This window comes from Cyprinodon tularosa, unplaced genomic scaffold (assembly GCF_016077235.1).
Source record: "Cyprinodon tularosa strain WSP-4 unplaced genomic scaffold, ASM1607723v1 ctg844, whole genome shotgun sequence".
NCBI classification, from domain to species: domain Eukaryota; kingdom Metazoa; phylum Chordata; class Actinopteri; order Cyprinodontiformes; family Cyprinodontidae; genus Cyprinodon; species Cyprinodon tularosa.
Window position 1 is genome coordinate 94423 of NW_024039612.1, and position 16598 is coordinate 111020.

General features: G+C 41.1%; 2 protein-coding genes across 3 annotated transcripts; one reads left to right on the forward strand and one right to left on the reverse strand.

Annotated features, from left to right (window-relative positions):
- Positions 1-233: 233 nt before the first annotated feature.
- Positions 234-2702, reverse strand: LOC119775032. The gene is made up of 2 exons (XM_038272885.1): positions 1681-2702; positions 234-1017 (listed from the first exon to the last, which is right to left on the reverse strand). The coding sequence occupies exons 1-2, from the start codon at positions 2550-2552 to the stop codon at positions 519-521; spliced, it is 1371 nt and encodes a 456-aa protein (XP_038128813.1). The 5' UTR covers positions 2553-2702; the 3' UTR covers positions 234-518.
- Positions 2703-4409: 1707 nt separating this feature from the next.
- LOC119775026 (complement C1q tumor necrosis factor-related protein 3-like) lies at positions 4410-11064 on the forward strand. Of its 2 annotated transcripts, XM_038272872.1 has the most exons (3): positions 4410-4700; positions 4779-4907; positions 10615-11064. In XM_038272872.1, exons 1-3 carry the CDS (start codon positions 4454-4456, stop codon positions 10893-10895), a joined length of 657 nt encoding a protein of 218 aa, XP_038128800.1. In that variant the 5' UTR covers positions 4410-4453; the 3' UTR covers positions 10896-11064. The 2 variants fall into 2 exon arrangements, with proteins under 2 accessions (XP_038128800.1, XP_038128801.1); XM_038272873.1 differs by lacking the exon at positions 4779-4907.
- The last annotated feature ends 5534 nt before the right edge of the window (positions 11065-16598 follow it).

Below are 16598 nucleotides of genomic sequence, written 5' to 3' on the forward strand. Positions count from 1 at the left end.
GTTCTGTCCCTAATCATGCCAGACCTGCAAACCTTTTTCCATGTCCATTTGGAAAGCTTGAGTTTCATCCATTTGCAGCTCTGCAGTCAGGGATTCTTTGTCTCAGTCTCACAGCAGGGGTCCCCTCAGTCTCACACCAGGGCATGCTCCTCATCCAGTTTGGCTCTGTAAGTTCTGAAACTCAAGAGAAATGTGTTGCAAAAGTTCTGTTTGCAGCAGTTTGGTTCTGAAGGGTTCGACTTATCCTCGATGGTTCTGGGGATCTGGTTCCCCTGGGACCCGCACCTCCACTGTGGGCCACAGTGGGCCCCAGCTTTGAGCGCAGGAGCAGAAGGGACCAGGAGAGAGGTGCTGGAGCAGAAGAGGGAGAAAGAGAAGAGGCAAAAGAGCCAGAATCCTGTGTGCTCTGTGGTTTTCTCTGTCCTCACAGGGTTATCAAAGGTTTTCACACCTCCTGTGGCTCCCATGTGACTTGCTTCCTTCTTTTTGAGAAGTTGATTGATGTCATCACATATAATTTATCCTCCTCCAACATATCCCACTCCCAAAGCCTTATTATCATCTTCTTTCAACTGATTAGGGAGTGTAAGGATTTTTTCCCTGCTAGGTAAGGACATTTTTTGCCTCCCACTTTGACCTGATAGGACCCATGGTTTCAAAAAGAATCCCCCAGCTTGTAAGATCTCTTCCACCTTCTTAGTGTGTTTGTGCAAAAGTTCTGGGTCATTGTCAGATGTTAAGATGTCATCAACATAACAGTCTTCTTCCAGGATCCTCCGCTCCTCTTTACAGCTGTCAAACATGGGCAGTTTTGCTGTCTCTCGCATTGCTACTTGGGCAATACATCCAGCAGGTCGATCCCCAATGTTAACTCTGGTAATGGCAAACTCACCGATCTCCTCTTCTGAGCTGTCTCTCCAGAGGAACCTGTGTAGATGTCTCTCCAGGTCCTCAAGCCACACAGAGTTATACATCTTTTTAATGTCTCCCAAGGCAGCATGCAGTCCCCTTCTGAACCTGAGTAGAACAGCACGAATAGGATTTAAAACATCAGGACCTTTCAGCAGAATATCATTCATACTTAGACCTTCAAATCTTTGACTGCTGTTCCATACTAAACGCACAGGAGTGGTCACAGAATGAGGATTTGGTGCCACCTGGTGGTTTACATACCATACTGGTCCTTTCCAGTTGTTAAGGGAGGCTTATGTTAGCTTTATTGCTGCTTTCCTCTCCACCATTTCATGCACCTGGTTTGCATAGACAGTTTGCCATTCAGGCTCTTTATTTAATCGTCTTTCTGTTCTTAAGAAAGTTGATTCAACACTTTTCCTGTTATTGGGAAGACAAGTGGGTTCTACAATCCAAGGATACTTTGCATCCCAGTGGGGAGCATCACTGTGGTCATCTGCTTGCACATAGGTAAGACCTTGTTTAATTATTTCAAGTTCTTTCTCCTCCATTAATGTCATATCTTTTCCACCTGGTTGACATGTCCCACAGCGACATCCACCACACTTTGGTTCACAAGCTGTTCCTATGCTCTCCCACTTCCACCAATCAATAAACTCTTTATTGGTAGTTGTACTTTTGCTTTCTGCTTTAACTTCTTTGAAACTGCAGACTTCTTCATACTTTACAGCAGCAGTGCGCATAGAACGAGCAAAGTGTGTCTCTGACCTGTGTGCTGCCACGTCGACATCTTCACAAAGGTCCGGATGAGCTCCTCCCACGGTCATGCCTAGTGGACTGTTCCACAGGACCAGGTCTCCAACAACCTTGACTCTTTGAGGGGCCAGTCTGCCTTCTCTGTGACTTATTAGCAGCTCAATGGTATCTGGTCTTTTGAGGTCTTCCAGGTCAACATCTGGGAAAAACTTTTGCAGCTGCAGTGGTTGAATGACTTTATGCACTTTAGCAATTTCACTGAGTCCATAACAAATGAGCTGGTGGGCTTTCACTGTGCCTTTGGGGGTTTTGACTCTAACTTTTAACAGGTATCGTTTTGTTCTTACTTTGACTGACATTCCCCCAACACCATGAACAACTAATGTTATGTTCTCACCTTCTAGGTTCAACCTTTTAGCTGCTTGATGAGTAATGTAATTGGTATCAGAAGCCAAGTCAAACAAAGTGCCAATTTTCTGGCCTGCATTTGCAGTGACTTCCAACAGCATTAGAATGACATGTTGCTTCTTTAGTCCATGTGACTCCATAAGCCCAGGGACTTTACACTTTGTGTTTCTTGTTGAAGCAGTTACATTTGAAAAGGCTTTTCTGCATTCTTCTGCTAGTTCTGGTGAAAGTCCAGCTATGAATTTCTCCTGCTCTTCTGTTAGTCTATTTTTCCTTCTTGGTTTATCAATCCCAACCCTTGTAAGCTCACCCTTTGGGCAAAGGAGGAAATGGTGATCTGAAAAGCTCCCTTTCTTACAGTCTTTGTTTCTACAAAGGTAAGTGTTGATGCATCCAGCATCGTCTTCATGCTTTCTCAAACACCTTTTGCATGTTTTCAATGTCTTTACAATGTTGAGCTTTTCAGGTACATTCATTTCTTTGAACTGTTTGCAGAAGAATATTTTATCTCCATGTCTTGCATTTCCACACACAATACAGACATGATTCTTTCTTGTGGATCGAGTAAAAGCATGTTGTTTCTCAACCTTTTTCTCCGTCTTTTCACTCACTCCAAGTTGCTCTAATCTCTCTAGAACTTCCTCCTGTGTTTTTAAAAATTTGAGAAGACTATCAAAATGGTTATCTGGTGTAACTGCATTGGCAGGATTAACCATAAAAACTAGCCAGTCTCTTTTTATAATATCAGGTAGTTTGCTCTCTAGAGATTTAATAACCAGAGGGTTTTTCATGGCTCCAATGTTACCTAGCTCTGTTAAGTCAGCTAGAGCCTTTTCAATTGCTTGTATAAGATCTATCACCTTCCTTGGCTGATTTGCTTTCAGGGGTGGAGTCTTCTCAAGCTCTTCAATAATTTCTAAAGCAATGCTTGACTTGTCGCCATACCTATTTTCCATCACTCGGAACATATCTGCAGCAGTATCATAAGCAGACAGGTGTAATTCACTGCAGATCCTTTCATCTACACTATCCAACAACTGAAACTTTTTCACTTCCACTGAGCCACTTGGTTCTCCCTGCTTCTGGAGACTTTCCCAGTCTTTTCTCCATCTGTGAAAGTTTCTTTTACAGCCATGACATTTTGGTAGACAAATGGGCCTGATCTTTACAATGGGTGCGGGTGGAGCTAGTATAGGTAAAGGTGTAAGGTCTGATTGAGCAGCATCTGATTTACTCTTCTCCTCTGCGATCGTTTGTGCTATGGCAAACTGTGATTTTCTTGCTTGTAGTTTATTTTTCATCAATTTAATCTGTTTTATTCTGTCTTCAATATTGTACCTCTCTTCTACAGGAATCCAGGTCACAAAACTTTTAAAAGATTCCTGGATCACATTCTCCACAAAGGACAGTTGGACTTCATATGCACTTTTGTTCACAGTTAAAACTTTTATGTCAGAAGCATCATTACATGCCTTTTCTGCCTCTTGGATTGCAGTATAGAGCTCATCTTGACCATATTTTTTCCACAAATTAGACTGAACTATTTGTTTGACTTCCACTAATTTTGATTTACAGTCATCAATAGTCTTTTCCAAATCAGCTTCTTGCCGTTTATCAAGTTCACCAGCTTCAACTTCCATCTCTGCTAATAGTCCAGCTTTGTAATCATCATTTGAATCACTTACATGTCTGGCATCAGAGGTTAGCTTTTTGAACTCCTCTCGCAGTTCCATCTCTGTCATGTTGGAAGCTTTTCTGCTCAGGAAGTTTGCTTGCTTGGTGAAGGAAGATTTTGCCATGGTGCGATCCAGCTTCAATTGTTTCAGTGACTTTCCAAACATTTCTTCAGCCATTGTGGATTGTACAGATGAGATGACCTGATGTCCTCCTTGAGTTGATTCGTCAAAGCCCTTTTGTCAGGACTTCACCGCCATCAGGTCTTCTAGGTTTCCAATTGGTTTCCAAGTGGTTTTCAACTGGTTTTCAACTGTCAAGTTTTTGGCCTCTACAAACCACCTTGCCTTCTGCCCAAACTTGGAAAGGGCTTGCTCCCATCAAAGAGACCCAGGACCAACTCATCTCAGTGTTTTCTTTAAATCACTTCACTTTCAAAGACAAGACAACCAAGCAGGTTGAAAACCTACAAACAAACAAAACAAAACACAATGAATTAATAAGTTTCCAGTCAATGTTTTTTACTTTTGAGTTATCATATAAAATTTTGCTTTTTCCCAGCAAAAGCGCTGAAAAAGTAAACAGACCATTTTGACTTTGTTTTATCTGTAGTTGAATATTAACCAAGGTACAGAATTTCACAAAAAGAGCAAACAGCACATCCGGTCAGTTAGAGCTCTGAAGACACCTTAAGGCAAGCAGGATGATTTCCAGAGTGTGGTTGTTATTGTGGTTCTGTGGTTTAACTTTGGCTCAGGATGGGTTTCCTGAAACAGAAGTGACCGCTGAAACAGAGTCATGCTTTCCTAATATGTGCAAGTTCCTCAAAGAGTTTGGGGCCATAAAAGAGAAACAAAAAACTATGGAAACAAGCATGAACGAGAAGCAGGAGGCTCTTGAAACAAAGCTGAAGGAGACTGAAAAACTGGTTCTGGAGCTGAAGGAGAAAGGTAAAGCTCTTTCTGAATTTATTGGCAATGTATTTTTGAACAGATGCGGTTCAGTTTTTTTTTTTCATATCTATTTAGAAGCACAAAAGGTCGTATTCAGTGGCGCAGCAGGGGGAAGTGGGTCTATTGGGCCTTTTACCACAGATACAACCATAATCTACAGAACAGTGATAACAAATGTGGGCAATGCTTACAATCAGCACACAGGTGAGTCATTTTATATTTTTAAGTATGAATAGGTAAGGCTGTTAAGCTACTTGCAATTTAATGCAGTGCATTACTTCAGCTAGATAAATCAAAGCAACTAAGTGCACTCTCTCTGCAGCGGGGAGAGACTTTTACTGCAGAATTACCAACAGGGAGCTGAGATACACATATGTGGCACTGCTTGGCTGAAAGAAGCAACAATGTGGAAGAGTGTTCAACATGGCCCAATCCCAGACCAGCCCCTAAACGCCAACCCTAAGCACTAACCATCTGTTTGCGCATTTCCGCGGAGTGTCCGCCACATTAGGAGTCGTCCACACCACATAATTACCACTGCATGAAAAGTGAGATTTTCGTCCCCGTAAACTCCCGCAGATTTTCGTCAGTTTCCGACAATTTGCAACCTCCGCTTGTCGCCGTTTGTCAGTGCCACAAATTGTCGGGAACGGACTCTGACGTATGTGGAGAGCGATCAGCTGTACTAATGGCCCTAATTAGCATATGAATGCAGCGAACCCGCGCGGCTGGCCAAGTCTGGCTTGAATAACCTACTCAGTATTGGCTGAAACCACTATTCTCAAACAAGTAAAATCGCTCGTGATTGGCAGCAAAACCACACGTGGCCACGCCAGGCTTTAATTTTCTTACTGAGTATTGGATGGAACCACTTCTTTTTAAACAAGTAAAATCACTCGTGATTGGTTGGCATATATATATATATTTACACTCACCGGCCACTTTATTAGGTACCCCATGCTAGTAACGGGTTGGACCCCCTTTTGCCTTCAGAACTGCCTCAGTTTTTGGTGGCATAGATTCAACAAGGTGCTGGAAGCATTCCTCAGGGAGTTTGGTCCATATTGACATGATGGCATCACACAGTTGCCGCAGATTTGTCGGCTGCACATCCATGATGCGAATCTCCCGTTCCACCACATCCCAAAGATGCTCTATTGGATTGAGATCTGGTGACTGTGGAGGCCATTTGAGTACAGTGAACTCATTGTCATGTTCAAGAAAGCAGTCTGAGATGATTCCAGCTTTATGACATGGCGCATTATCCTGCTGAAAGTAGCCATCAGAAGTTGGGTACATTGTGGTCATAAAGGGATGGACATGGTCAGCAACAATACTCAGGTAGGCTGTGGCGTTGCAACGATGCTCAATTGGTACCAAGGGGCCCAAAGAGTGCCAAGAAAATATTCCCCACACCATGACACCACCACCACCAGCCTGAACCGTTGATACAAGGCAGGATGGATCCATGCTTTCATGTTGTAGACACCAAATTCTGACCCTACCATCCGAATGTCGCAGCAGAAATCGAGACTCATCAGACCAGGCAACATTTTTCCAATCTTCTATTGTCCAATTTCCATGAGCTTGTGCAAATTGTAGCCTCAGTTTCCTGTTCTTAGCTGAAAGGAGTGGCACCCGGTGTGGTCTTCTGCTGCTGTAGCCCATCTGCCTCAAAGTTCGACGTACTGTGCGTTCAGAGATGCTCTTCTGCCCACCTTGGTTGTAACGGGTGGTTATTTGAGTCACTGTTGCCCTTCTATCAGCTCCAACCAGTCTGACTATTCTCCTCTGACCTCTGGCATCAACAAGGCATTTCCGCCCACAGAACTGCCGCTCACTGGATGTTTTTTCTTTTTCGGACCATTCTCTGTAAACCCTAGAGATGGTTGTGCGTGAAAATCCCAGTAGATCAGCAGTTTCTGAAATACTCAGACCAGCCCTTCTGGCACCAACAATCATGCCACGTTCAAAGTCACTCAAATCACCTTTCTTCCCCATACTGATGCTCGCTTTGAACTGCAGGAGATTGTCTTGACCATGTATACATGCCTAAATGCACTGAGTTGCCGCCATGTGATTGGCTGCTTAGAAATTAAGTGTTAACGAGCAGTTGGACAGGTGTACCTAATAAAGTGGCCGGTGAGTGTATATATATATTTACATATATATTTACATAAATATATATGTAAATATTTATATATATATATTTTTTTTTTTTTCATATATTTATTTATTCATATGCTGTGTATTTATGTTATCCTACACTACTACTGTGAAAACAAAATGTACAGTTATGATCGTTATCAATCCGTATCTATTTCCTTTTACCACAGAATGAAAGCATATTCTTAAACTCTTACCCTTGCTCCGGTTCATAGCGCCTGCAATTTGTCTACTGCTTCCTGTGAATCACAAAAAATAGACTTTAATAAAGCTTGTTTTTGCAAGGCTACTATTAGCCGTAGCTTTAGGCTAGGCTACTATTAGCCGTAGCTTTAGGCTAGGCTGCTATTAGCCGTAGCTTAGGCTAGGCTGCTTTTAGCTTAGCAGGCAGTAATCGAACATATACCGCTAGCTTCTCTTCTTTGAGTTCGTCTCTCCCGCACAGTTGTTCGACTGCAGAGTCGCCATCGCGTCCAAGAGGAGTTGAAGGCGAGTTGAACGCTAGACGTCGTCCAGCCATTGATCACGTACCAGCAAAATCCAAACAAAGGAACTGGAGATAAAGTTCTTCTGAGTATAGCTCCTCCAATCACATACGAGGTCATTGTTTTACGGAAGGACTCGCGAGAACAGCTGCATCTATCATTTTTTATTTATTTTTTTGCTTTATTGGCAATTCCCTGTAACAATACAGAGTAATTGAAACATCAAACAAAGATACACAGCAGTTGGTGACATTATAACTTAAAAAAAATGAGGCATAGAATGTAAAAAAAAAATAAAAATAAAACAAGGGAAACAAACATATAAATAAATGAACAAATAAATAAAATAAACATAAAATAATAATAGCTAGGGGTTTACATTGAGTTTATGGTCATTTAACTTTTTGTAGCTTCCTGTCCTAAACAGTCTTTAATGAAACATAATTAGAAGATGCAATATTGTATATGTGAGAGAGGAGTTGCTGTAAAACAATGGTTTACCACAGATTTAACACTAGTAATAGCATAAAGAAATATGAAAATTCTAAAACAGTCTTTAGACTTTTTATCAGCAATTACTGTGGGTAGCACAACTTGTGTTACAGAAAATAGCAGGCTTTGGAGATATGTTCTGGATAATCTTGATTTATACCATACTACAGAACATTTCAAAAGGCTGCTGACTTGTTCTATGTTTATAGGTGAAAATAATTAAAACTACAAAAGAGCAACTTTGCTGTTCTCCATAAATGTTGGGAAAATTGTTTAAAGGTTTGTTGCATAAGGGCGTGCTTTGGTTGCCTAGTATTTAGCGCACAAAACCCATGTACAGAAAGATTCCTTAGTCCTCGACATGGATGACCCGAGTTCGAATCCTTGGCCGCATGTCTCTCTCTCTCTCATACCCCCTTTCCTGCCAGCCTACTGCCAAAAATACGAGACACTAGTGCCGTAAAAACTCCAAAATGTGCTGTAAAAACTCCCAAAAAAAAGGCTCTTGCATAAAAGCTTCTACAACACAATGCTGTTGATGGTAGATTGTTTTGAAGGGTCAGACAGGAAAGCTTGGTAAACAAATCTAACATATCTGAGATGCCGATACCATTTACTGTAAAAGAAAGGACAACGGAGAGAAAATGTAGAGAATAATGTAGGAGTGCTGCTAGAATTTCAGTTCCCAGATCTGTGTTTTCTATTACTTCTACAACCACTAAAACTTATGTTATAAATGTACGTTATTGGCAAGTGAAACCCTGTCAGAGCTTTCCTTAGATATCGGCCCAGTTACAGTTTGCCCTGCAAAAATAATCTGCTCTCTTGAAAATCTCAAACTCTTGCCACATTTCAGGCATCGAACATAAACATTTTTTAGTGAAGAATCAACAACTAGTTTTACCCCATTATGAAGTGTAATTAAATATATGGGATATTTTTAACTTTTTTAACAAATAAAAAACTGAAGAGTGGGGTGTGCAAAATGAATCGGCCCCTTTTACTTTCAGTGCAGCAAACTCTCCCCAGAAGTTAAGTGAGGATCTCTGAATGATCCAATGTCGACCTAAATGATACTAAATAGAATCCACCTGTGTGTAATCAAGTCTCCCGATAAATGCACCTGCTCTGTGATCGCCTCAGAGGTCTGTTTAAAGTGCAGAGAGCATTATGAAGAACAAGGAACACATCAGACAGGTCCGAGACACTGTTGTGGAGAAGTTTAAAGCTGGATTTGGAAACAAAAAGATTTCCCAAGCTTTAAAAATCCCAAGGAGCACTGTGCAAGGAATGCACATTTTACCTTGCTGATTCTGATTCACATTTTACCAACTGATTCTGATTAAAACTAATTTTTGAAATAAATTATTTTGTGTATTTTTTTACATAACATTTGCCATGGCTAATGGCATACACAGTAATCTAGCGTACTTTAATTAAATAAATCAATTCAAGCTAAAATGTAAGAGTTTATAATTAGGTCATACTGAGCCTGATCTATTTGTACCATCTATTTGGGGGATATTTATTGCCACACTTTGGACCACTTAATACCAATTTAAGTGCAGTATAATGCGCCATGTTATAAAGTGAATCATCTCAGACTCATTTCTTGAAACTTTTTCACTTAAGTAATTGTGAATTGAGCATATTGATAGACAACATTTTATTTTTTATCTTAAATGCAAATTTTTTTAAAAATAATTACTGCTCTAAATGTATTGCTCTGTCAGCTAAAGATCTGTTTTGGTCTCTATACTTTAATTAAATAAATGCGCACTTTCATCTGGTTTGGTCGGCTTCCGTAGCGTCGTGAACGCGCAGGCGCACGCTTTCAGGAAATCCTATACACTACTGTTTATGCTCTAAAAACATTCTAAATGACTTCGTTTCGATTAAATTCTGGATGCTACACACTCAGGACACTTGAAATACATTGGACGAGCAGTATGGAGGAATATTGACACGTTTTTTGTGGACTTTTATGGACCTTTCTGCCTCGGGCACCATAGACCTCCATTATTTGAATGTCAGCAGACAGCAAGAAGCCTCCCAGATCTCCAGATGCATTTGAGATATCAAAAAAGTACTCCAGAGTGTTGTTCAGCATGGGGGTGAGTAGGAAATGAAGGCTAATCATGTTTTGGGTGTACTATTCCTTTAAGGGGTAGTGCTTAGGGGATAGTTTGGGATTGGGTCATCGTGTTGAGCACAGATTGAGACGATAGATGATGGGGCAGAGTCCATGGGTAATCACTGCAAATGTATTAAATGCAATTCAATATTCATTATCTGTTTTGGAAATATGGTCTCTATTTGTTAAGCGCTATTCACAATCAGGTCTTGCCTTGTGATCATATTAGTGGTCTCACCAACCACTAGAGAGCGATGGCCTAGTGGTTAAAGTGCAGTGACAACTATATTCAGAGAAACATTCAGGGCCCTGGTCAAACCCACCCACTGCCCTGTTGAGTAAGAGCCTTAGCAGATGAATGCTGAGGTGCCTAAGTGATTGGTTAAGTAAAAGAAAACACCATTATTTTAATATGAAATGTTTTTGATAAAGACTAAAATTTAAATAAAACTATAACTATAATATGTATATCATAGTTAAAAATAAATGTTTAAATAACAATGTTATGTAATTATACATGTTATTTACATGTTGCTTTCCACATCACATACAGTGATAGCAGTGTAAAAGTTTTGCAGACTGGCATCTAGAAGGTTGAACCAATATCTACTAAACTTGTTTGTTTTTCTTCCAGGTATTTTTGCTGCACCTGTTGCAGGTACATATTACTTCACCTTCTTTTATCATGCCGGAGGATCAGAAGCTGTAAGTCTAGCCCTTATGAAGAACAATGAGGTTATTGTGACTGCCTACGACCATAAGACATCTCATGATGGGGCTGATAATGGAGGAAATGCAGCATTTCTGCAACTGCAGCAAGGAGACCATGTCTATATGCGGTTGGGTCCTAATACTAATGTCTGGGGGGACAGCCATATCACTACATTCAGTGGGATTCTTCTGCATTTCCCCTGAAATGAAGTACAGTATACAGGAGTTTTTTTTGTTTGTTTTTATCAATTGACCAATGTAAATAAAATTGCATTATCACATTAATATTTCTGGTCCTTTGATGCTGTATGTGGACCCACTGGAATTAACCGAGATAAAAATGTATCAAATAAAGAAAAGATCTTTAACAGTTTTTGAAAGAAAAATGCTTTAATTTGTTTCACCTGTTTGATTGGTTTTAGTCATATTCCTGATAATTGAAAACATAGTAGACAAAAACCTGAGGAATGTGTACTGGAGAATGGCAAGTTTAAGATCATTTTCTACATTTATCGAAAAATAAGGGTTTTCATTGTGAAAGCTTTCTATTAATGTGATGTATTTTGTAATACTGTCATCGACATTTGCAAGTATTATGCAAGTATTATGCACATAGAGATTACGCAGCTGGGTATGATATACATATATACAGTGATGGACAGTATTCAGTTCAATTCAGTTTGTATATAAAGCTCCAATTGTTTATATAGCTCCAATTCACAACACATGTCATCTCAGGGCACTCTAGAGAGATAATTCAACCAGATCATACAGGCAGATTGGTTCAAAGTTTTCTATCTAAGGGACACATTTACTTGAAAGCAATCCCTTTCAACAAGCACACTTAAGTGACAGTGGAGAGGAAAAGTCGCTTTTAACAAGAAGGAACCTCCAACAAAACCAGAATCAGTGTGAGCTGCCATCTGCCGAGGCCGATTGGGGTTCGAGGAGACTAAAGCATTCATAGAAAAATAAGCAGAGTTATCAGAGGTAACTTTCAAACAGCTCCATAGGCGGCCCCAACCAGGAAACACATAACCAGGCAGATGAACTCCGAGCCAGCCCCCACATCAGAGGATGAAAAAGAGCACAACATTTTTCAGAGAATTCATTATCCTCCAACATGATAAAAGAATGTGAAGTAGTTTTGCCTTTAACAGGTGACACAAAAATACCTAGGAAAATAACATATTTTTTAATAAATAGAGTACAACAATTTTCACACTTTAAGAATTTAGACTGATGATATCAAATATGTGGAAATAAAAGCATTAGAGACAAAATGTCACGATTGCAGCCCCGGTAGATTATTTAATTACTCACTTCATTCACCTGCCATTCGCTCCCGCTGCTCTAATTTTCATTCATCTTATCCCCCTGTTCGCTCTGCTTTATATACTTTTCAGCCCAGGTCCAGATAATAAGTTATTCGTATGTACTCTTGTTAGTTGTTCATGTTTGTTTGCTTTTGAGTTTAGTTAAGTCCCTGTATTATGTCCTGACTATTGGGGCCCTGTGTGTCAAGAGGATTGTGTCCCGGCTCTTCACCTGGTTATTACCTGTTAATGCCTACATCAAGACAAAAGTTTTTTACTGCCTGCATCTGAGCCTCTGAAAACTTAGTGGACAAATATTACTTCTGATGGAAATCTACCCGCAGAACTTCAGGCTTTTTTACTTTGTCAGACTGTTTAGCGTGACTGTTTAGCCATGTTGGCACTTCAGCTAAAGTTTGTGTTTAAAGTTTGTAATATATGTTTCAATTGTTGGCAGGATATATGTTTTAACTCTTATTGTGTGCTTGATTTAAACTACTTTTGTGGTCTAAAATGCTGGCATACAAGGAACTTTCTATGTATTTTTTCAATTTTATATATTTCAGAACGAGTCCAGAACTTATGTCCAACAACAGCCTCACTTATGCATAAGGCACAGCAGCGCTTCGAGATGCCCACGTAATGTCACAAGCAGTGTCCTGAGGGTGGCAGCAAAGCGCCCAGAGGCACCCAGCCTGCATAAAAAGATTTCTGTGATTGCGGTATTAACCTAGCTGCTACCACCCACCAAAAAAAAAAATTATAAATAAATGAAAAAAAAAGTTAAAAACAAATGAAGTTTGCAGTTGCAGCTGATTCAGAGTCATGTCTAGTAGGAAGTTTGTTGGTCATGGCCATGAACACAGGCAGGATCCATCACACTCACCTTCTTGCTCACCCTATGATGGGGCTTTCTTCCTGTTAACCTCCTTTTATACCAAAATGCTGCCAATATGCCATTAGAAACATGTTCAGCAGTCATCTGGAACACATCAAATACATCGATATGGGTTGGAGATACGTTGTTGATAAGTTACACATAAGTTATGCAAATGTTACTCATAGGTTTTGGATAAGCTAGACACCACCATTTATGAGTAACTTACACTCAACATATGTCAATGATCAAATAACTTACCTGCAACTTAAGGCCCACATATGAGCAACGGTGGCATACATGAAGAAATTTTGAGCATGCTCAAATCTTGAGCATGCTCAAAATTTCTCAACTTACTTGTTGTTTGTCTGGTCAACCTACTACTTTTGTGTGTTAGTGTGTTGTAAATTTCGATAGCAGTCTGTAGCATACATGGGTTTAGGTCAGGTATTTAATGCAATGCAATGTTCTAAACTCTTCCACTCTCCTAAGCCTTTAGGAGAGTGGGGATGTCCGGAATAGGGCTGAATGAGGAGGTCTTTAGCACATCCTGTCGGCCTAATAGGACAAGAATTTTCCTGCACAAATAGCAAAAACATTCTATGGGGGCCTAATTGTTAATATTTTCGTTTTCAAATCTAGCATAAATGGGAGCTTGTAGTTGTCGTCTCCCGCATCATCTGGGTCTGGGTGGCAAAGAAATCAGTCTCAGCAGAGACTCAGAGACATGCCTCTCCCCAGATACCTCCTTCAGCTCTTTCTGGAGAAGCCGAAGCCCTCCTACCTGTTCTGGTTTGTCCTCTAGGCCTTATCTTGGTGGGACATACATGGAACACCTCCCAAGGAAGGCATTAAGGGGGAATCTGAAAAAGATATCCGAGCCACCTCAGCTGACTTCTCTCAATGTGGAGGAGAAGCGGCTCTACTCCCAAAATCGCTGGAATGACCGAGCTTCTCACCCTATCTCTAATGGAGTGCCCAACAGTGCCCAGGTATCTGGTTATATCAGCTATGACCCAGATTTCATGTCCACAGATGAGTGTAAGAATGTAGACCGACTGGTAGAATGAGAGCTTGGGACCTTTAATTGTTGTTCTTTTATGTCAGAAAAGAAGAAGGTAGTTATCGAAGAAGTTACTCAAGAAAGGTTAAAGAAGTACTTGTTAAAATAGCTAATCAAGAACCAAATAAAGCTAGGTAGATGTGATATAATGTTAAGAATGATGTGATCAGATAGAAAGTTATGTAAGAGTTGATGACTGGATCATTAGTTTTTTTTCCTTCCACCTGCTTAGCTTTGCCCAGTTTTCATCTGCCTTGATCTAATCCACCTGTTCCAGCTCCTATTTATGCTGCCTGTTTTCTGGCCTTCAGTTCCAGCTTATTTGAATCGAGTGTGAGAAGTACCCAAGTGTACCTTGTTGTTTTTTTCGACTGCCTAATCCTGACCTGTTTCTGCCTTTGGTTTGTTGAGTTTTGGCTTACCCCTATTCCAGGCTGTTTCTCCCTTCATACTGTGTTTGGGCTTCTGATTGAGATCGGTCTGTTAGCAACCTTGGTTCTTTTCCCTGACCCTGTTCTGGATTATCTCATCAGTACCTCTGTGACTCTCTGATCTTCTGGTATGGACCCCTGCTTCATCACCTGCTGTAGATTCAGCCTCTGGACTCCTTTGCTCATCAGCATCTGCTGGCTTGCGCTCTACAGGCTGTTCTGCCTAGCTCCTCGAACTGTCTGTCATCCAACTCGTTCCCACTCCTTCCTCTGGACACGGACTGAACTCAGAACCAAGTTAGCGATTCACATGCTTGTTATTGTTCCCTATCAGATTCTAATGATCACTAACCTGGATGTTTCTACAGAGAATCCAGCAAGCTGGTCCCAGCTGATGAGCTCATAATCCAGAGCTACCAATAGTACTTTTTCTTTAAAAACACCTGTTCTGTCTGGGACTTAGCTCAATAGTAAAGTAAATAAAGATTATTTTTCTTATTTTAATCATTACATATATTAGCTGTGACATATAAATCAAGGTGCTATGACCGAAAAAAAATTGATTGACAGGTAACCGTTGATATATGATTGGTCGAATTTAGGTGTACAACCTGACGTATAATAGGGTGACCACATGTCCCTAATTTCCAGACATGTCCCCGATTTTACCTTTTTATGAATGAGGGAAAAAATGTTGCTTATAGACTGTTGTAGTAGAAAGAGTGCACAAGCATGCTGAGCACAGAAACAGCTGTTATTGTATGGATGAGGAGCCGAGTGCACCAGTTTTAAAACAGATGAGAAAGTTAGTTATCACAGTTGGCTGGACAAAGCTACGCTGTGTTAAAGCAAAATCCCACATCCTCTGTCACCGCCCTGCCCCTCTCCAGAGTGCCTGTGCCTGAGCAAAGCATAAAGCCTCTGCTGTTCCTTGTGTCTTGCTGAGCTCAGACAACTTCTGAGCTTGAGGAAAGCATGATATTATTATTAAATTCATAGGAGCAAAACATGCAGAAATTAACATTTAATTTAGTATGACATATTAAAAAGATCCCCATCAGCATCTAGCATATGTGCAGTTTCTGCCCAAATATTTTCTTTTTGTTGTGGAATTTTTTAACAGGGATAACTACTTACATATAATCTTTATAAATAATAACAGCTTCTTTAAAACAAAAAGCACAGCTGTATCTATGAATAGAAAGTAGGATTGGGAAAACATATTCCTGTTAGGTTTCACTATAACTTTATTAAATGACACATTATTTTTATGTTGGCCCTGTGAGTTTTTTTTTCATTCATCTATACGTGTGATGAGAAAACATGTATTTTTGGTGTGGCTGTTCCAAGCTGCTCATGAAAATGATCAAGATTTATAGATGTATTTTAATGGTTATAATTTAATCTGAATAAAAAATCTAATGTTTGTTGGGATCCAGAGGCTTGCCCACCAGAGGGCGCCGAGGATCCCTTCCTGGTGGTTTGTTCATCTGTTGGGATCTGGGGTGCTGTCTACCTTCCTCCACCAGAGGGCGTACTGGATCTCCTGAAGCTGGAGCTGACTTCACCAGCTGCTTCTCATCTGCTCATCAGGAGACCAGTACTTAAGTGGGCTGTGGACAACACTCCAGTGCCAGAGTGTTTTGCCAGTTATGGTTAGCAAGTCTGAGCCAATCTGCCTGCCTGAATCTAGACTCCCTGATTACCTGAACCTGAACCTAACCTGTTCTTGTCCTCTCTGCTTCTAGGAAGAACCTGTCAGAAATCTGAAACTCAGGTTCGGAACCGCAGTCGGTGGTCTCCTCTGTTCCTGATTTGGAGCCGCAGGCGGCGGTCTCCTCTGTTCCTGTCCAGGAGCCGCAGTCAGCGGCCTCCTCTGTTCCTGTTCCTGAACCGCAGTCGGCGGTTACCTCTGAGACTGTACCTGAGCCGCAGTCGGCGGCCTTCTCAGAGTCTGTTCTTGAACCGCAGTCAGCGGTCACCTCTGGGCCTGTTCCTGAACCGCAGTCGGCGGTCACCTCTGGGCCTGTTCCTGAGCCGCAGTCGGTGGTCACCTCTGGGCCTGTTCCTGAGCCGTAGTCAGCAGTCACCTCTCGGCCTGTTCCTGAGCCGTAGTCGGTGGTCACCTGTGGGCCTGTTCCTGAGCCACAGTGGGCGGCCTCCTCAGAGCCTGTTCCTGAGCTGCAGTCGGCGGCGACCTCAGAGCCTGTTCCTGAGCCG